Source organism: Alligator sinensis, unplaced genomic scaffold (assembly GCF_000455745.1).
Source record: "Alligator sinensis unplaced genomic scaffold, ASM45574v1 scaffold215_1, whole genome shotgun sequence".
Taxonomy (NCBI): domain Eukaryota; kingdom Metazoa; phylum Chordata; order Crocodylia; family Alligatoridae; genus Alligator; species Alligator sinensis.
The window spans coordinates 1,425,324-1,446,016 of record NW_005842259.1 but is presented as its reverse complement, the minus strand read 5'-3'; the positions used below and the strand labels follow the sequence as shown (position 1 = coordinate 1,446,016).

Here is a 20,693-nt window from a genome sequence, read left to right as displayed (position 1 = left end):
GTGGAGGCAGTCCACAGCTACAGGCCCCCATGGCTCTGCCCTGCCAGCTACATGTGCTGACAGCGATGAGGGGTCCTGCATCCATGACAGTGAGGCCAGGGCTTGGCAGGGCCATTTCCCCAGAGTGCAGCTGCAAAAACTTTCAGGGTGCATCTGCTTGTGGAAGAAGAGTAGGACTGGGCCTGCTCATGCTTTATCACGCCCAACACAGGCTTCTGCCAGGTCCTTTCAGTGGGTCCCCCCAAAGCAAGGGGCCCTGGTGTTAATGCCCAGTGAGATTCACGGGGCAGCTCACACCTCTCCAAGCAGCTGTTCTGGGCCTTTGCAGCTGTTGTGTTTGGGTCCTGTTCTCACAATCCCAGGTCTTGCAGGGAACGAAGAGTACCTGCAAGGTCCCAGAGACCTGATCAGCTAAGCCAGAGCTGCCCCTCAAGTGCTAAAGGCCCCATCTCACGTTTTCTTAACATAAGCTGAGAATCCAGGAGCCAGCACCTGGGCACAGACCTGTGGTATCTCAGCCTTAGGGCAGCCAAGGAGGGGGACGGGATGGCGGCAGGTGTCTGTTGTAAAGGTGTAACCATTGCTTTGTCCCATTTTAGAGTCCTCTGCAAATTTGCATTCAGTCTGTCCCAGGACTGGGAGCTTCCTCTAAAGAGAGAGGTGAGTTGTCAGCTTGAGATCCCCTCCCATCTCTTAGCACGTTAGCCAGCCCCATGCCAAAGAGCTGTCCCTTCCTAGTGGGGCTGCCTCTGCTGTCAGCTGGCTGGAGTCTGTGGCAGGGTCATGCTGGACCTGGCGATCACAGAAACCTGCTGGGTGACAAGAGCTGAAGATGCTCTGGGGATCAGCTCCCTGCCCCCTCTTGTCTCTCCCCCCCAGCCAGGAGCCATGCTGGGGCTTTGGGAGGAAACGGTGTTGACCTTTTCTACTTGACCAGTGGCCCTCGCTGTTCTGGCCTGGTGCTGCTGAGTGAGGGGATAGAGTAGAGTGAGACAGACCTGGAGCGTGGGGCAAAACTCCTCCTGCCTCACTGCATAGGGATGCTGGCGCTAGCTCCTGGCCCTTTGTCTTCCTGCAGGAGAAGGAGAAGAAGCCGCTGAAGGAAGGCGTGCAGGACATGTTGGTGAAACACCATCTCTTCAGCTGGGACATCGACGGGTGACCCCTCCCATGTCTCTGGGTGGACCTTCTTGACTGCGCACATTCAACACACGCTCCCCTCTCCCTGACCCCTGACTGGAAAGATGAGCCCCTCCCATTCACTCTCATCCCAGCTCCCTTCCTGCTTGTAGCAGTGACAAGGCCCACTTCAGGGTCTCTTGTGTCACTGGGGACAGACAGACTGACTGGCTGCATGGCCACAGCAGCACAAACCACAGATGCGCAGGACACAGTGACCAGCTGGCGTAAATGCTCAACGCTGAGCACTTACAAGGACTTTCTCCCTCTCCCCCTCGCCTGTACCACTGTGCACTGGCCGAGCTGCCCGAGGATCCCTGCCAGGGGTGCGCTCTGCCTTTGCCCTGGCATTGCCTCTCTTGGCCCGGCTCTCTCAGGGTGCAGCTTTGCCTTTCCACACTGCCTTCCACTGGGTAAGTTATTTGCCACCCTCTCGCCTGCTGTCTCCTGGTGGGGGAGAGCTCATACCTGGACCATGGGCCTCTGCCTTCAGTGTCCCATGGGCTGTCATGTGTGGTGCAGTCTCCACAGCGTTCCCAAGTGCCACTAGTTCAGAGTGTGCAAGAGGCAAGTGCCCCTTCAGGCGTGCCTTGCTCATGGGTGGAAGACCAGTGCTGGGCATGTGAGGGGTGGCACATAGGGCCTAGCGGGCAGGAAGCTGGAAACAGCAAGGAGTACTGCCAGGGAAAAAAGAGGTGGTGACTGAGGGAAGGCAGCCTGTTGCTGGCAGGCCAGGGCTCAGCCTCTCCCCTCTCCTGCACTGCAGGAGCTCCCCAGGAAGCAGAGTCTGGCCTTATGGGGCAGGGGAGCGCCACTGGTCTCGTCTCCTCTCCCCCATGCTGCAGTGCACCAGCGTGCAGGGTGCTCACAAGATGTGCCTCACGGACCAGCCTGTACCAACTCCAGCTGCCTTAGGGGATAGGCTTTGTCTCTGCCCCCAGGTCCGAGACAGGAGCTGCCTGCCCTCTAAACAGAGTGTGTTTCATGCTGTCATTTTAGCCTCTAGTTGATTTTTACTATTAACCAAAAAGCTGTAAATTTAATCTCTAGAAATGTGTGTATATTTTTGGCATCTTAGCTCAGGAAGCGGGTTCAGGACTAAGCTGGCTCAGGGAGACTGACGGGGTCTCTGACCTGTGTGCAGGAGCCTCCAGGTCAGAGGTGGAGAATTGCTAGTGGGAGTGGTAGCTTTGGTCTATGGAGTCTGACTGTACAGTGAAAGCACTTGTGTGTGAGCACAACTCGTGAAATGCCACTCACATCCTACTCTCCTTTGTTCCGTGGGTTTGTAAATAAACTGCATCTTGGGAGACCGCAGTTGGCCTCTTTCTTTTCATTGAGGCCTCAGATGGTTTTGAGCTTCATTCACTCCTGCTGTGCCAGGTACCTGCCCTCCAGGCTGCCCACTTGTCCAGAGGAGCGGGGACAGACATTTGCTGTCTGTGAAGGGCTTGTTGCCTCCTGCTCACAGAGGGCGAATGTCCCCGTGCAGTGGCAGAAAAGGCCACAGCACAAGGAAGTCTAGGAAGCCCTGAGACGCAGCCTTTCTCCTCCTCTCCCAGCTCCGTGGGCTGGGAGGGCAGAGACAAGGTGATCCCTACTCCACTCCTATCAGTGCTCCCTCCAGGAGAAGCTGCTCACGCAGTGGTTTGGTATCTTTTTTTAATAAAATGGATTTTTTTTTCCAAATATTTGTAACTGAAAAAATAATTTGATTTGAAGATCCATTCTCTCCTGTTACCTGTTTGCATGTGTCCTTTTCCAGTTGAGTGCTCATGCTAGATCTTATGTCACAGCACTACCTTTCGCCCAAGACGGTGCTGGTTACCCTTCGCCAGCTGCTGCATAGAAGAAGGGAGAGTGCGTGCTAATCGAATACACATTACAAACAAGTAGTGGTTACAGCAGAGTCAGGATTTACATTCAAGGTAGAGGCAGAACATCAGGCTTTTGTTTTTCCTGGGGCGGGGCAACAGGGTCTTCTGGGGGAGAGTCAAGCACAGAAGCAATGGCTCCAGCCAAGGACTTAACTATCCTGCAAGAGCAGGCCACCTTTGCCTTCCACTGAGAGGTGAGCACCCAAAGCCAGCCTTAGCACCTTCCCAGCAGGAGCTGCCCATCCCCAAGACCCACTGCAAAGCCAACCAAAGCAGCACCATCCCGCTGTGCTCTACACTGCATGACTGCAGAGGGCTGGGAGGGTCCTGAACCTCACTGCTCCCCTTCTTCCACACTGCAAGGAACTTTTGCTACCCCCTTCCTGCAGGAGCTCATTGCACTTGTTCTTGTCTGAGGTTGCTCTTATCTGCAGCTTCTCATCTGTACCAAAAAATCAGCCCCTGCATCTTGGGGGTTGGGGGAGAGCAGAGGGAGCTCAGCAATCACAGTGGCTTCTTTTGACTTTGAAAAGCCAGGAGAAACTTGGTGTTTATACCTTGCCCTCCAGCTGGGGAGCAATCCAGGCACCTCCCAATCCCAGCTCTCAGCAGTTCCTTCCTCTGTCTCATGCACAATTACTTTACCACTACGCCTACACCCCAAAAGCACTGGGAAAGTGAATCTGGCCACTTCTGTTACCTCTCTTGTCCAAAGGATAAAGGAACCTTGGCAGAGCACAAGGGCAACAGCTGCAGCCCAACAGTGGCACATGAGTACCTTAGGTCCATGGGTTGTACTGCAGAAGCACATGCCCAGCCCAGCTCCAGCACACAGCCTAGTGGGACATGACAAATGTCCCTTTAGAGCTGCCTAGTCCACCAGTCCTTCTTCTGGGGACCCAGACTTTGGAAATGGGATGGAGGTGGCTGCTCGGTCTTGCCAGGCTGCTCTGGCCATGTTTAGCATCCCTGCCTGTGTAATGCCAGATGGGCACAGCTGCAGTCTTGACCAAGAGAAGGCATGGGACTAAGGGTGCATGTGCAGAAGCACTACAATAGCAAGGGTGGGGACAGCCAACTCTTCCCTATTCAGCCACATGTGGAAACCAAAAGCTCCTTCCCTCTGCCCGGGCGCCCCCCCCCCCCCCCCCCCCAAACACCAGGCAGCCTTGCCAGTAACAGCCCAGCAGGGTGGCTCTGGGCTGTACACAGGGCACATCCCCGCAGTGCACCAGGCAGGATGAATGCCAAGCAGGAACCACCCACAAAACTGTGAGCTTTTTCAAGTTTCAAGGCATTGAGGCTGCAACTTCCCTTGCACCAGCTCCTGCACAGGAAGCGCTCGTGGGCAGGGCAGGGAGGTGGGTGGAGGGGAAGGGAAGTGGGGCAGTGTCTAGGCCAATAACCTGATTTGCCAATAACCTGATTTGGGCATCCTCAATCCTCAGGCAGGGGGAAAAAAGGGCCAGCTGCAGGGCATCGCATTGGTTTTAGGGAAGCCTAAGCCTACAACGCTGGGCAGCTGCCGCCTCTGCTATTGCCCTGCTAAGCTGACATGACTTGCAGGTGTGCACCAACCCTCACCAATGTGGCTCGTGCAGTAAATACGGCTGGCAGAGCTGCAGCTCACCAGACACCAAGGCAGGTGGGTCCAGGTGCTCGCCATAGCCCTGACCTGCCAGGCTGCCTCACGGGAGGTGTCAACAGCTTCTGCTCACCCCCAACCCAAGCTGCTCTCCACAGCCCTCAGCCTCTCCCGGCCCACCAGGCCCAGACACTCCACTTGCTGCTGCTCAGTGCCCAAGGCCGGCTGGGCGAACACCCTGGACACTTGCCCTGGGCAGAAGGCTGCTCTGAGCACAGGGTCTGCGGCGGCCTCAGTGTATGAAGGCCTGACTCCTGATCACATCAACTGCATCCCCCCACCCCCAGGGGTGGGGAAGCCGCTGTCTAGAGTCCACATATAGCGTATGGAAGGACCAAATACCCAGCACCTTAGTGTAGCTGGAGCCCAGCAGCAGATGCCAGCCCCAAGCAGAATGCAGAAGTGGGTAGGCGTCCTGTCTGGCTCTTCCTGAGGCCATTTAGGAAACCTGTGCAGAAGGAGGTCAGTGTGGGGCTAGTCTGGGTACGCTGGACTCCTTGCCCTACAGCTCCTGCCCACTCTCATGCCTCTGGCTCAGTGCCGCAGCTCATCACGCGCAGGGGGAGGAATGTACAGGGCCTGCCGGTGCCAACCTGCCCAAGTACCTCAGGTAGGGGAAGTGGGGCAGGCTAGATGCTGTCTGCCTTTCGGAGGAGTGGAAAAGCCAAGGGAGCCCCTCTGCCTGCCCAGTTCTCCACCCAGCCTGAGTGGTGCACTGAAGGGCCCTGATCAACTCCACACAGCAGTTTGCTGGCCTTGTTCCCAGGCACAATGGTAGCTGCCCTCTCTTCCCCACCTCCCACCTGCCTGGCCTGGCTGCTCTGGCTGGTGTGTAAAGGGCCCAGTGCGGTGTCCCTGGGGACCCCGCCCAGGTAGCTGGAGAGAGGGTAAGCCCATGCTTTAGCATCTGCAGCTGCCCGGCTCCTGGGGCCCCTGTGGCCCTCCACTCTTGCCCACTCCATAGCCAGCCCTACTGTGGCAGCAGAGGGGGCTGAGGCAGCTTGTAGTTTATGGCTTGAGTGTCACTTTGGGCTGGAGCCTTGTCCAGAAATGAGACAGGCCTGAGAGCTCAGGCCTGGTGAGGGAGAAAGCCTGCACCCCATCCCCCAGGTGCCCCTGTCTTCCAACTCCTGCGGCCCATCTCCCCCTCTGTAAAGGTTTCCCAAAGAACCTTTCCTGACCTGCATAAACCCCCTTTTTTTCCTTAAACTGCTTTTAGGAGCAAGCTGCTGCTCACTGCCTTCCTGCCCCCTTCTGCCCCTGGGAGTGAACAGACCCAGCCGCACTGTTTCCTGCCAGCCTGAGCAAGGGAAATCCTGCCTGCCAGGGTCACATGCAGGGCACTGCTGTTATTTCTCTGAGCTTAGGGTGGAAACTAAAATGCCTCTGCTAACACCTGAGATCCCAGCTGTGTCCAGACCAAGGGGAGGGGGCTGGGAACCAGCCAGTTGTAAAGCCCCTGCGGACCCTCTCCTTCAACAGCCCCATTTTCTGCTCTGGGCCTGACTGGCTGCCTGGAGCTCAGCGTGCACAAAAGCCCAACAGCAGCAGTACCAGCCCCGGCCTCTGGTACCTGTTGGGGGTCACTGTTGGGGGAGGAGTACACAGACTAGGGGCTCATTTTTGGTTGACTGGCCTCTCTTCCCCACACACAATCCCCAGCCCTCCCACACCCATTCCCTTCAGTCTCTGCTCAGGGAGCTACAAGCAAGAATCCCAGTGCAGCTGCAGATCATGTCCATCAAGAAAGTCTGTGGAGAAGAGGCTGGGGGCTGCAGTGCTGAGGGGAGCAAGGCTCATGACAGGCCCCCCCGGCAGCTCCAACCAATCCATACTGTCCAAGTTAGCCTCACCCAGGTCCAGGGCTAATCCCCCAACAGGCTCGTGGGCAAAGTGCAATTCTGAAGTGTCCATGGGTGAAGGCGGGTGGTCCAGGATGGCCGAGCTGCTCAGCATCTGGCTGTGGAGATCATCGATCAAGGGCAGGGGCTCAGGCCCATCATGGGCTGCCGTCAGCAGAGGGAGGCCCGTGCTGCTCTCCAGAAAGTCCTCCAGTCGACCTACTAGGACAGGGTGGCCCACGGACACTTGCAGGGGCAGCTCAGAGGAATGGTGGCTGCTAGGTGGTGAGGCGCAGGCTGGGGATGCAGATGGCTCCTTCCCGGCCGGGGAGGGCTGCTCTTTGAAATCAGCTGAAATCTCTGTAGAGAAAAAATATACATAAAGCCCGGGCAGTAAAGGACTCCACTCAAGGGATATGAGACCCCCTCTCCCCAGATAAGCCTCAACTGTGTTTGTGGGGGCTCTCAACCTGCCACAGAGGGATCCAGCACTGGCCAGTGCAACCTAGAAGAGATCACCCAGGTATGTTCAGGAGCTTTATGGCACATTAAGCCAGTGCCCAACTAGTCTCTTATGTGTCAGAACTTAGTAGTTAAGTGCCTTGGCACAGTGGAATTTTCTAGCACAATGAAGCTTTTCGGCATGGTGAAATTTCCGCTACGGTGGAGAACCCCGATGCAGAAAAGCTCCCGCCATCCTTATGTAAATACACACACCATTATTGGTCGGTTCTAAATTATTCCTACGTGGCGACGAGAATTTGGTCTTTTAGCCGTATAAAAGCTAGAGTAGTTTCCGCCCAAGTCGGAGAACACCGCGCCCATCTCAGAGTGAACGTGGCGGACTGATCACCCACCAACGACTCCCCGTCATCGACTTTCCCAACGTACCCCGTGTCCTGCATGCTCGTTAAATTGTTGTATTCCGTGTTCTGCATGCTCGTTGAATTGTTCACCTCGGTTTAAAGAGCTCTCGTTCGGTTGTAACTGAAGCTAACTTTCTGCCTATGCTGTATTCATTGACGGTGTAAGTAAAGCAATCTCTTTGTTTAACCGATACGCTTCCGTGCCTAATTCTGCTCCATCGGTCAAAAGTACCTGCCTGCCGTTTCGGGGCTACTGGCCACAGCCCAGCCTACCACTCGACCGCCACATTATGGAGCCACAATGACTCCCCTGCCTGCCTGCCAGTGCTTTTGGGCAGCACCAAGTGAAGCACGAGCAAGGGCCCAGACCAGGAGCTCCGCACACCAGCAGCAATGTCAGTCTCCTGTGGGTCAGCAGAGAGGTGGAAGCCATACTAGCAACTGGGCCGTACAAACCATGGACTCAAACCCAGAGGGCTAAGGGCTGTAAAGTGCCGGTTCTCTCACCTCCACTCTCAATGAGGATGTCAAACAGGTCATCCATCTGCTGGCTTGAACAGCCATTCTCCTAGAAAGAGACAGTGTAGGATTAGCCTCAAAAAATGCACTAACCTCTGACCTCCCCAGCAACCACAACTTGGCTGCCTTCCCCTGCCCCCTCCCTTCTCCCCTGATGAGGAAATTACCCGGTTGGACAGTGCACAGCAGCCAGGCACCAACACCCTGTAGCCCCAAGGCATTACTGGGTAGTAAGGTGCTCGTAGCAGCCCCAAAGTGCCCCATATCAACGACCCCATAGTAACCTCACCTCCGCCTCAGTGAGTGGAGGGACCAGAGTGAGACAGGACATGGATCCAACCCCTCTGAGATGCCGCCAGAGGGAAGGTGCTTTGACTCCCTTACATGTAGTTCAGGGTCAGTTAGAAAAGACCCCTCATGTCTTAGTGTCTCTGTTTCTAGGTGCCTGTCCCTGAATTCAGTGACCTATGTGCGTTTATTATTCAGAGAAGATGTTTTTTGCACAGGCTCCCCAAGGAAGCCAGAGAAGGAGGCTGGCTCTTACCTCATGGGGCTTTGGCTGTTGTTTTGTGGCCTCTTCGTAGCCTGGAGGTTCTTTCATTGGTACTGAGGGGGCAGGGAGGGGAGACGGAGGGGTCCCAAATAGGGACGGATGCTGCTGCTGCTCAAGGTCCATCTGCGATGGGGAGGAGGCAGCAGGAGAGCCTGGCTGCGAAGAGGGCTGTTTAGAGTAAAAGACAAAGGAGTGAGGAGGCAGAAAGCCCAGGCCATTGTCCCCATCAGGGCCACTCCACCTTATTGGGACGGGACCATCCTGTGCCTCAGCTAACACAGCGAATATGTGACCTGCTCCTGCTCCCAGCACTTGCGCTGCACAGTGTGTGCTATGCCCTGGCTGCAGCCATTTCCCCTCAAAACACAACCAGAAACCTCTGCTGAAGCACCCTTTGCTGCACTGGAGTGGGGAAGGCTCCTCAGTTAGGGTGGAGACTCCTCCAGTACCCCCCACAGCTTCAAAGGCACTCCCCGCACAGTGTTTTGTGCTCTCTCTGCACAAAACAGCTCCACCCTGTTACTTCACCTGCTCCTCCCAGGGATGTGTGCGCTTTGGCAACACAGAGCCACTTGCACAACACTGGCCTTGGAAAAGCCTGCAGTGTCCACCTCAGGCTCTGCTGGCATCATGTCTCAGGCTAAGCTGGCTGGCACGGGAGACCTCCAAAGGAAACCTGCAGTACTGATGACTCAGCTCTTCCGTGTGAGTCAGCATTGATCTAGTGCCCAAGCACACATCAGATTGCTGGGGCAGGCCTTCACCTCAGCTGGTTTGCTAAAGTAGGAATAATGGCCCCAGCTTCCTGAATGCTCTGCCACAATGCTGCTTCTCTGCACCCCCCGCACTGTCACCTAGGAAGCCACTCTCTGCTCTTCCTCCCTAGGGCACATGGAGCAATATTGCTGGGGCAGGAGTAGTCCCTGTACATTCAGCCTTCAAAACCCCAGGTATGCCTGAAAAAGTGGGTTGAACCCTGGTGCCATAACATAGGCACGGGGGTTTGCTTCCAGAGATAACCTGAGCAGGGTGCGGAGCCTGGGGTAAATGAGCCTGAGCGGGGCCCCGTCCTCATGCGCCCCGGACGTGAAGAAAATGGCAGTGGATTCAGCGGTGGGGGTGGGTGAGAAGCGAACGGGCATTAAGCTGGCGGTGGCGCTGAGTCACCACAGCTGCTCCACCCAGCTTCACAGGGCCCCGCAAAGTACAGGGCCTGGGGTGGTCGCCCCGATTTGCCCCCCTCTAAGGACAGCCCTGTCTGCTGCATAGGTACCTTTTTCGGCACACTGGGTTGGCCAGCTTTGACAGGAGCACCAGGTTTCAGAGATCCTTTGTGGAAGCCATTAAGGAAGAAGGGCTGCAGGTTTGGAGGTGCTGAGAAAGACAATACTGTGGGAGGCATCTGCCCAGTGACTACTTGCAGGCCTGGCTTCTGACCCTACAGGGAGGCAAAAGCATAGGACAGTTACTGCAAACACTTTTGTAGCACATATGTCAACCAGCCAAAGGAATTCAAGGGGTAAGAAGCCTTGGGTTAACTTCTGCAATAGCTAAGGCCCTTAGAGTGAACACAAGTCCCACATCCTCTTCAAAGAAGCCAGAACATCAGACCCCAACAGCATAACTACAGTGGACAACGCCACTTCCTCCCCATTCATGACATGGGCCAGTTCAGAAGCTATGCTCTAAGCCCCGAAAAACCTTTGTGACCTTGCTCTAACCTATCTAACTGATGAGCTGCAGAATGGACTGGGGTTATCAACTGATCTGGACCATTCAGGGAGCAGATGCACAACAGGAACACTTAGCAGCTGTTGCTTTGAGAAGGCAGAGGTATTCTCCAGCTCTCCTCTTGCTCCATGTTACCATTACAGCTTGTCAACATAATTCACAGGAAGGACAAAACAATTCAGTCCCTGGAAGAGGTGGAAAGTAATCTCCACTGAGGGCACCTTTTTTATGCCTGAAGGACAATTCTGAGTGCACTCCTCCAACCCCTGTGCCCTGGAAAGGCACCTGCTGACAGGTACACACTGCACAGTAAATGCCTTGCATTTCTAGTGGGATTTCTCAAAGGAGGAGCTGTGGCTATTCAAGAAGAGCCACTCTAGTCTCTCTTTGTTTGTCATTACTATCTGCGAAAAGATGGCAAAGGCAATAAATTGCCAGAGATTCTTGACTATTTTTCATGCCATGAACACCATATTCAGTCCCCTTCAATGCATCCCAGAATCCTCTGCTCCAGTGCCTGTGGTTCATCTACAGTCACCTCTGAAACCTCAGAAAAAGGTGCATGGTGCTCCTGATCCTCCAAAGAGGTGTGCTTGTGAGTGACTGAGTAGAACAGCTTTGGCAGAAGGCTGGAGATGGGGGCTGGGAGCGCTGTGCCATGCTGCCCTGATCTGCATCTGCTGGCAACTCCTCAAATGAGGATCAAATTCATTATGCAGCTGCAACCTGTGGTGGAGACGACCCTGCAGCGAGGTCTCTCCTGCAGTGGAGCTGGTCTCAGAACTGGTTTGTGTATGTGCTCCCTTCTCCCTATTGCCACACACTCCAGCATCAGCCAAAGGGAAAGCAAAGAAGAAATGTAAGCAAGGAGTCAGCTACCTTCCTGACAAGCTGGTTCAGTATTCTGGGCTGCTGCTGTTGCTGCTGTGGTTGCGGCTGCGGCTGGGAGTTGCCTACAGGGAGCTGACACTGTGTGTGGCTGGAAGTTTTAGTAGGTGATGATTGTACCGTCTGAGAAGGGAAAAAGATGCGTAAGAAACAATTCCCCATATTACTGAACAGAGCTGCAGGGAGAGTGGTGGGGAGAGAGAAGATCTGATTTCTTAAAGCTCTGATGAGGTCAGCCTGTCCTTACATCTTCTGGAAATGCAGTTCTCAGTCCTGCAGAACAGAGATACTGAATGACACCCGCCTGCTGTTGGGAACTGAGCAACTGCAAAACTGGTTAGGAACCTGTTACTGACGGCAGCCACTGGTGGCAGCTTTGGAGGAGAGTGTAAGGAATGCTACAGTAGGGGGTTCTGGGACAAGGAGAAACTACCCTGGGGTAGATTAATACTCAGCAGAAGGTGATGAGGATGCTTTATGCCCTGAAGCTTGTCCCTCCCTTCCAAAACCACTGGAGAGCATCATTAAGTTACCTTTGTTAAAAACTGACTTGCCTGCCCATGAAAACATCAGTGAGTTGGGCATGAACTCCCATTCCCTGGGCTCAGATATCAGTATATAAGCCTCAGTGGACAGAGTTATACAGCTCTAACTCTCTCTTCCCTGCCTCTTCATAAAGCAATGTGTTGTGGGATGTTCTTGCTTGCACTTTTAAAAAGCAAGGTCAGCACATCTCAGCATGTCCACCTAACCTAGTGGCCTACCCCTGACAATACCTGGTGCTTCAAAGGAGACTTGAGCAGGTTATGATACACCTGGTAATTAATATTCATAGATTCATAGATTCAAAGATGTTAGGGTCGGAAGGGACCTCAATAGATCATCGAGTCCGACCCCCTGCATAGGCAGGAGAGAGTGCTGGGTCTAGATGACCCCAGCTAGATGCATATCTAACCTCCTCTTGAAGACCCCCAGGATAGTAATGGTGTAGTGCTGCTCAACTGCAAGGTTTGCCTGTGCAGACTTCCATCCCATCCCACAGCACGGGTCCATTTTTGCCCTGAAGCATAAACTTTAGCTACACCAAGCCTGGTTTCCACAAACTACAGGCTTTGGTGGCTGCCTGTACAAACTACTGTACAGGCAACCATAAGAGCACCAAGCTTGTGCTTAGTTTACCTATGGTATTCGCCCAGTGGATCACACCCAGGTGCTATGAGTCCTCGGTGATAATGATCAGGACTAGGCTAGCAAGGAAGAGACAGTACAAGAGATTTGTACCGTGGACACCGTGGAGTCCCCCAGGGCTCGGTCCTGGGGCCTGCGCTGTTCAATTTCTTCATCAGCGATCTTGATGCTGGGGTGGAAAGCAACCTGTTTAAATTCGCTGATGACACCAAAATTTGGGGGGAGGTGAGCACGCTAGCAGGGAGAGAGAGATTGCAGAAGGATCTGGATAGGTTACAGGGGTGGGCAAACAGGAACAGGATGTGTTTCAATACGGACAAGTGCAGGGTGCTGCACTTGGGTAGTAGGAACCAGCAGCACACTTATACGATGGGGAGCTCCCTACTTGAGAGCACGGAGGCGGAAAGGGATCTTGGTGTCATTATTGACTCCAAGATGAACATGGGCCGACAATGCGAGGTCATGGTTGGCAGGGCTAACCGGACCTTGTCGTGCATCCACAGGTGCATCTCGAGTAGAGCCAGGGAGGTGATCCTCCCCCTCTATGCGACGCTGGTCAGGCCGCAGCTGGAGTATTGTGTCCAGTTCTGTGCGCCCCATTTCAGGAGGGATGTGGACAACATGGAGAGGGTCCAGAGGAGGGCCACCCGCATGATCCGGGGACAACAGGGCAGACCCTACAGTGAGAGACTGCGGGACTTGAACCTATTCAGCCTCCACAAGAGAAGGCTGAGGGGGGACCTGGTGACCGTCTATAAACTCACTAGGGGGAACCAGAAGGGTTTGGGGGAGACACTGTTTCCCCTAGCCCCCGCTGGCATAACAAGGAGTAATAGGCACAAGCTGATGGAGAGGAGGTACAGATTGGACATCCGAAAAAACTACTTCACAGTTAGGGCGGCTAGGAGCTGGAACCAACTTCCAAGGGAGGTGGTGCTGGCCCCTACCCTGGGGGTCTTTAAGAAGAGGCTGGGTACCTACCTGGCTGGACTCATTTGAGTCCCGTTTTTTTTGTTTAGGGTTCTTTTGTTGTTCTCCCGCCCTGGCGGGGGGTCGGGCTAGAAGATCTATTAGGTCCCTTCCGACCCTAAAACTATGAAACTATGAGAGGGAAGAACCAACACATGCCTACCTGCAATGTTGTGCAGCTACTGTTCACTTTCTCCTGTGGAGAGAGGCCCCGCCTCCCTGAACTCTGATTGGTCACTGTAAGGACGATGTGGGTCCCTGTGGAATCTGTGATGAGGGTAGGGGGAGGAGCCCCCTTGATGAAGTTACTCAAGACACCCCCCTGCTGACCAAGGAAGATCCGTGGACTGTGGGACTGGCATGGTGGCTCTGTTTCTGCCGCCAGTACCTCCTGCTTCACCATCACCTCTTTCTTTGGCACTGAGCTTGGATCTGAAGTGTCCATTTGGCTAGCGGTCAGCACAGGAGCGTATTGGTCTGTTTGGCCATTGGGCTGCTCTGCAGACTGGCAACTCAGGAAACCGTTTTCACTTTTCACCGGGATGTCGAACACCATCGAGTTGGGAATGGGGACAGCTCCATCTCCTCCAGTAGCCATGGCTGGAAGCAGCTGCTGTGACCGTTTCTCTTGCTCCAGCTGCAGCCTCAGCATCTCTACCAGCTGCTGCTTCTGTTTCAGCATTCGAGTGAGTTCCTCAATTTGCTTGTCTTTCTCCTGCAGCATCTGGTCTTTATCCTGAACCTCCATGTCTTTGCTGTTGCTCGTGCTGCTCTGTTCTGACTTGGGGACTGGATTTCCACTACAGTAGGTAACTTTGGAGCTCTCTTCCTTCACCACGAACTGCATTGGAGATGCTTGCAGGGTGAGCTGGGTCAGAGGCGAAGTTACCATCTCCCCAAAGGCATCTCCGGTGGCTGAGGTCTCGTCCCCAGTGCTCATCTGAGAGCGTTCTGATGGGGTGGGAGAAACAGGTGGGGTTGAGCCTGTGCTGCCAAACTTCATCACACCATTGCCAGTGACAGTGGCCACGACAACCTCTGCTGGTGTGATGCCAGCAGTGACCAATGCTGACCCTGTGCTCAGCCTGGTAGCTGGAAAGGCAACCATCACTTCAGCAGCTTTTGGGATGACGGCTGTTGCACTGGGCTTGGATGTGGTGGCTGCTTGATTGGCTATGCCATTCTGCTCTTGGTAAGCTCGGAGTCGCTCAATCAAGTCTGTCTTTGGGCCAGAGACAGGTAATGCTCTCAGCTTCAACTCTTGCTTCAGCTCTGCCACCTAATCAGGGGAAAAAAACAGAATTCAAATTAAAAGAATTCCCACCCTTACCAGACAAACCTTTAAGTCTCTACAGTCCTGAACTGACAGCCCTGCTGGTGGAAGGTCCCTTTTGTTATCCACATACGCAGGACAAAATGGAGGACAGCAATGCCAGCTGTCACCACAAACTGTCCTGTCAGCATGCCTCAGCCCTGACCTGAGATGGCCACCTCATTCAGTCCTTACTGAATGTCCACTAGAGATCCAGCAGTGTTAGAGGTGATAGCAAGGTGGACCTTTACCTTCATGTCATCTAGGTTGGCAGGGAGGCTGCCCACTGGCTTGGCCACTGTGGCATTACTGTTTTGTCGCATCAGCCCACCAGAACTGGAGGATACTGAAGACGCGCAGCTGACTGTGGTAGAAAGATTGCGCCCAGCAGGGGCACTGGTACTGCTCTGCTGCTCTCCTGGAGGCCTACCAAGAAAGAAAAAGTGTGGGCATCAAAACTGAGATGGAAAGTGCTCATCACCATTCGTCCCTCCTCATGCTAAGAAGCCAAGCACAGACACTTGCAGCAGTATGTGCCTATGGAAGCTTCCTGATCATTGCAAATATGACACCAGCTGATCAGAGCCTTCTAACTGCACCCAGAACTCCCAACTGTGAATACTAACAAACCAGCTAAGTTCAGACGCTCCTGCCTGACTGATTAACCCAAAAAAAGACTCCTTCTGGAGGACCACAATAACCTTCCACATGGAAGGGAAATGTTGTGGGACACATACTTTGGTGGGGCTGGCAGGATGCTCTGATAGTTGTAGTGTTGCTGCAGCTGCTGGTTGAGGATCTGGAGCTGCAAGAAGAGCTGTTGCTGCTGCAGTATTTTGGCATAAGATGAATCCATGAGAGGGGCTCCTTTGTCCTGCTTTTGGTCCGGGGGAATGTATTGGTGATATTTAAGCTTCCTGACTTTCGGCTTCAATTCCTTGGATTTCTTGCTGCGCTGAGACTTCTCATTGGCTGTCTTAGGCTGGCTTTGCTATTCAGTGGAAAAGGAAGAGAGTAAGAGTGGGTGCAGTCAAGGCATTTCATAGAATCATAGAAAATGAGGGTTGGAAGAGACCTCAGGAGGTCGTCTAGTCCAACCCCCTGCTCAAAGCAGGACCATCCCCAACTATATAATCAGCCAAGGCGTTAGCTCCACGGATGGACATTCCACAACTTCTCTGGGTACCCTGTTTCCAGTATTTTACTACCAGCCTAGTGAGGAAAAAAACGTGGTTGACATTAACATCTAACCCTAACCAGAAACCAGCCTGGTCTTGCATCTCAAAACTCTCCAGATATAACCCAGGAGCCTTTCCACATTCCTAGATCCTCAACAATAAAGCAGACAGAGCAGCTCACTTAGCTCCAATACCTTATACAGGGGTAGAGCAAAGACTAGAACAGAAGGCCTGCTCAGCCCAACAGTCCATTGGTCCATCTAGCCAAGACTTCTCATCTCTGACCCCAGCCAATTCCAGATACTTCAAAAGCTTTCTGCATCCAGATATTATGGATCGTGGCCACTGAAATGTTATGCTCGTCAGGTGTGTGGAGAAAAGCCCATTAAAGGCTCTGTGAATGGAGGCTAGGGGGAGACAGCAAGTGACACAGGACGTTGCTCCAGTGTTGGAGCATGACCTAGTGTCTCACTCCCACTCTCTACCCACAGCAGAGCACTCATCTTAAGTTTTGTTATTATAAAGAAATGGGGATGCCCCACCATGGTACCTTAATAAGTGTTGGTGGGGGCTTGGCAGCAGGAACGAGAGCTCCATTGGTGAGACTGGGAGGCAGCAAAGGCAGTGGAGGCAAGGGAGGAGGTGGCTGTTCAGGTAGGAAAGGTGCTTCACTGGAATCTACAGTGATCTGTAACTGTGATGTACCCTGCAAAATAGGAAAAATAGAGAGTGTGAAATACACACAAAGAAGCAGTGTTCTCCCTTTCTGTTTTCTGGAAAGAACACAATGTAAATGATCTATGGGAGACATTCACTAAAGGGACAAGGTCTACACCATTACATAGCCATCTGCTACCTTACCTGCTGCAGTGCAAGCAAACCAGCCTAAGGCAGGGATGGAGTTCAAGCTCCATTTCTAAACCAACACCCCCACCTTTGTCTCCCAGAAAGTCATATACACTTAGCTTAATAGGGTTCACCAAGTTACTATTCCCAGTACCAATTCCCAAAAATGCATAAGTTTGTGTTGTTTCCTGCCAGGGTGGATTTGATTTAAATCAAAATCTATTTAAATAATGATTAAAATCACTGGTCAGAAAGCCTCAATTTAATCATTGTTTTTTACAAAATGTGCATTCTTGTTGTTTAATATAATCTTCATTAAAATATTCCCGAACAGGGTTTCTTTTACTGCCTGACAAGCCTGCTGCCATGATAAGTTTTTCCTTCTACCATACCATTCCCGTGCTAGATCTCAAAGCAATGGAGAAGCTATACTCAGAAACTTATCCCTCAAGACTTCTGGAATTTTCAGCTCAAAATGTTTATTTTTTGTTTCTACCGCCCTTTCCTCCTTGCATTCATCTCCAGACTCCTCCTCCTTGCCCAGATATACTCCACCCCCAACAATCCAATTCATTTAACTTCTTGAAACTTTGCACTTTCAGAGAGAGGTAAGGGCTTGACTCTGTGTACACAAACTTGCAGAGAGACAATAGGACTGATGGGTAGGTAATCAGGTCTGTTATCTCTCCTCCCCCTATACTGCTGTTAACAAGGATGTTATCTCTGGAGATACAAATCCACAGTTTGAGAACTGAAACTAAATATCACAGAGATGCTTAATGGGATCGTCCAGATGAACACTGAGTCCCATTGGGTTGAGTGCTTTTCTTTAATCCTTACTAATCTATAGAGAAGCCTCTGGGAACCTCATAAGATTGGACCCCTAATATAGTCCATGGCCTGTTGTTTTTTGGACTGTACATCAGACTTCAGACTAACATCTGACATGTTAGTCTGAAGTCTGATGTAATATAGTCCATGGCAGACTAACATCATGTTGCCTTCTATAGTTCATGGCCTCATGTTTTTTGTGTTTTTTTAAAAAACATCTTTAAAAAAAAATTAAAAAACAATTAAATTAAAAAAATCTGATTTAAATGTTTAAAAAATCCTATTTTTAATTTTTTTAAATAGTTGATTTTTTATTGACCCTGCTTCCTGCATCACCAAAGCATCATGGATGCCCACTCCTTCCCAATCCTACCATGGGACACCCTGGCAATCAAAGGCCTTCACTGGTGCCATTTAAAACCAAAATATATTGCAAAAACACAGTAAGGAACACAGACCAGGCTTGAGTAATGACATCTTGTGGATCCCTGTGCCTCACTCTTTAGGGATCGACTGCCCCAATTCAGAAAGGGTTTTGTGACCCCCAGAGAAAAGAAAGAGTCAACACACTGCATTCTCACCTGGGCTGGCAATGTCCTCATGATGGTTGGAAGTGGCTCACCAATTCGGGCCTCCACTGGGGATGGTACAGATCCCTGGGACTCATGGCTGGCTGGCTGCTCAGGGGACAGGGCATCACTACTGTCCTCATCAAAGGAGGAATTGTCTGCAACCTTTGGGTAGTTCACCTGCCCAACTGAAAACACAAAACCCAAATTCAGACAATGGTGAATAAAAGTTTGTTCTATCTGACCGCAGATGTTGCCCAAAGACAGTATTATAGCCAGCTGGCAGAGAAGGGGGCAGTCTGGGGTATGCTTGAATCACAAACCTCAAATGATCAAAGAGTACAGCACAGACCCCAGCTATTTCAGGTTATTTCTATTTATCTCTGAAGAATATTTGGTGATCAGTAATAGCAAATGCTGCAGATTGATCTGGCAGAGTACAGAAATACTTCCTTTGCCCAAGGGCAAGAAAAAGTCACTGACTAGAATGGGGGTGGCCAACTTGCAGCATGGACAGCTTCTGCATGTGCCATGTGACAAAGTGGGGAGGGAGAAGAGAGAACAGCAAGAGATAGGGGAGGAAGCAGAGAACAGAATTACAGATAAGCAGGGATCACGGGTCATGGAAAGGAAAGCAGAGCAACAGATTGGGCAGGGGATGAAGATCAGAGTGGGATTGGGGAGGGTGTAGATTTATTTTGTAGTGCACCTGCCAGAAAGGTTGGCCCCTACTAGACTAAAACAACAGGTGCTACCTCTCCAAGACTGACAGAGGGGTCCAGACAATATCACTTCATAAGGAGCATTTAGATACTCTTTGGCTGTCTCTCAATTAGTAGAAAAGGAAAGTCTGATACTGGGTAGCAGTATGCAGTCTAGTGTAAAGTAGTGGTGACTTTACTGCCAGTATATATGCTACAGGGTAGGAGATAGCATTCCTCTCTTCAAGGAGTCGTTGATAGTCTCTTAGAAGACCCAAGAAGGGTTGGGGTCAGTCAAAAGTAGTGGTCCTGATGGCAGATAGTGCTTCTACCTGCCTACCAGGCCCTCCCCAGTGCCCCAAAAACAATGATTTATCCTCAGACATCCCTCTCAGACAGGAAAGTATTATCAGCCTCATTTTCCAGATGAGGGACTGAAGTAAAAATATTCAGTGACCTGCTCAAAGTCATACAGAAGAGCCTGTGGCAGAGCCAGGAACAGCCCCCAGACCTCTCATGTTCTGGTTCAGTATCAACTACAAGTTCATCCATTGTTCTCCCTTGACTATTGCTGGTGGAACGGGAAAGCCAGGCTCACTGCCCTGCACTCCACAGTGACCTACGTGCAGCCTTGCTCATGTGTGTACCCGTGTTCATCTCTGAAAGAAGTGACAGTGCCTCCAGTGGCTGTCTATGCTTGAGGAAAGTGTGGCTAAGGCTGATGCAGCCTGCCCACATCAGTAGGTACTGGGAGAGAAAGAGGAAGGTATATCCAGGCTGTGGTTATTACTTCTCATTCCTCTCTACCCCGGAAAGGGTCCTGGCGTGATTTATGTCTATGCTCCTTTATTTTTAAAAGGTTGAATCCTCAGGTGATTTGGGGTCCAAGGAAAGCCTTTGTCTCTCCACAACTGCTTCCTCATTTTCCCTGTCTGTCCACCTCCTAATCTGACACAGTCAGGGGGTTCTCCCAGGCCTTGACCACAGAGGTTAGCTATACAGATAAAGGGATTTTCAAAGAAGCAGGGGATTCACAAGATGGGAAATGCAATCCTATAGCAGTTCTTCAGTCATGGGGATTTCAGGATTAACTTTACATTGTTCTAGGATAGCTACATCCCTTAAGTCTAGTGTCTTTTCACCACTATTTGAGTTGGGGAGGAAGTTTTGCATTCCAAACAGACGAGGCTATAATTCCGGGATCCAGAAAAAAAGGACATCATAGGACTGCACTCTCTAGGGCAAGTGAATGAGGATGCAATGGGAAATACCACCCCACTTTGGGAACCTCCTCACAAACAGAGATCCTCTGCTCCTACCAATGATGGCTTCCTTCAGACTGGACTCCACAGGCAAGATATTCTTCTCCACTAACTCCATGGGACCTGGCCTCTGGGCTATCTTCTCGTTGAGGTCATCTGCCAGCCTGGCCCTCTTCAACTTCAGCTGCTTGGCCTGCAGGGAGGGTTCAGCTGAGGTCTCTGCTCGGGGAAAGTAAATAAGTTATCAGACAAGGCCTGTCCTGCATGTGACTGCAGAACTTTGCTTCCATTTACAAGCTTGCACTCCTGACATGGGATGGGACATGGCCCCTACACTCAGACTGGTGTTACTCAACTCATGTTCATCTCTTCTGATTTGATTTGCATCCTTATACATATACAGTGTATCAAGGCCATCTCTGATGCCAGAATTGGACTCACGTGCTCTCTAGCTGAACTTTCAATCTTCTTACTTGTTTGAACACTTTAAGAAGTTCTCTGGCTAGAATAATAGTCCACATCCACCCCACTTTCCTTTTATTCCAGGCCCAACAGCTGTGCACAGTTTGGGGTTTACACAATAGATCCATGAAAGAAGTAGCAACTCCTTCCTAGAGGGCCATGACTGCCACTCTTTATCAACCCCCAGGTGAACGAGACTTGGCGGTGGAAGATGAAATAAGTCCAAGTGAGTAACCACCTGGCATGATTTAATGTATGCTGTAGATGGCTCCTTCC

The 20,693-nt window shown here is 51.9% G+C and overlaps 2 protein-coding genes across 9 annotated transcripts in view; one reads left to right on the top strand and one right to left on the bottom strand.

The window, feature by feature from the left end:
• SGSM3 (small G protein signaling modulator 3) overlaps positions 1-2,868 on the top strand; it is a 32,668-nt gene extending 29,800 nt beyond the window's left edge. For all 4 annotated transcript variants that reach the window (XM_025208887.1, XM_006027669.2, XM_006027668.1 and 1 more), the window contains 2 exons: positions 600-660; positions 1,079-2,868. In XM_025208887.1, the coding sequence (XP_025064672.1) occupies positions 600-660; positions 1,079-1,162 (145 nt within the window). In that variant the 3' untranslated portion in view covers positions 1,163-2,868. The remainder of the gene's footprint in view (positions 1-599; positions 661-1,078) is intronic.
• Positions 2,869-4,312: 1,444 nt separating this feature from the next.
• Positions 4,313-20,693, bottom strand: part of MKL1 (megakaryoblastic leukemia (translocation) 1) — a 119,734-nt gene continuing 103,353 nt past the window's right edge. For 4 of the 5 annotated variants that reach the window (XM_025208882.1, XM_025208879.1, XM_025208881.1 and 1 more), the window contains 11 exons: positions 20,013-20,174; positions 18,005-18,180; positions 16,297-16,452; positions 15,306-15,559; positions 14,820-14,994; positions 13,420-14,535; positions 11,091-11,222; positions 9,754-9,918; positions 8,472-8,648; positions 7,916-7,976; positions 4,313-6,902 (listed from right to left, as the gene is read on the bottom strand). In XM_025208882.1, the coding sequence (XP_025064667.1) occupies positions 6,403-6,902; positions 7,916-7,976; positions 8,472-8,648; positions 9,754-9,918; positions 11,091-11,222; positions 13,420-14,535; positions 14,820-14,994; positions 15,306-15,559; positions 16,297-16,452; positions 18,005-18,180; positions 20,013-20,174 (3,074 nt within the window). In that variant the 3' untranslated portion in view covers positions 4,313-6,402. The remainder of the gene's footprint in view (positions 6,903-7,915; positions 7,977-8,471; positions 8,649-9,753; positions 9,919-11,090; positions 11,223-13,419; positions 14,536-14,819; positions 14,995-15,305; positions 15,560-16,296; positions 16,453-18,004; positions 18,181-20,012; positions 20,175-20,693) is intronic. The other variant, XM_025208880.1, reaches the window with a different exon arrangement.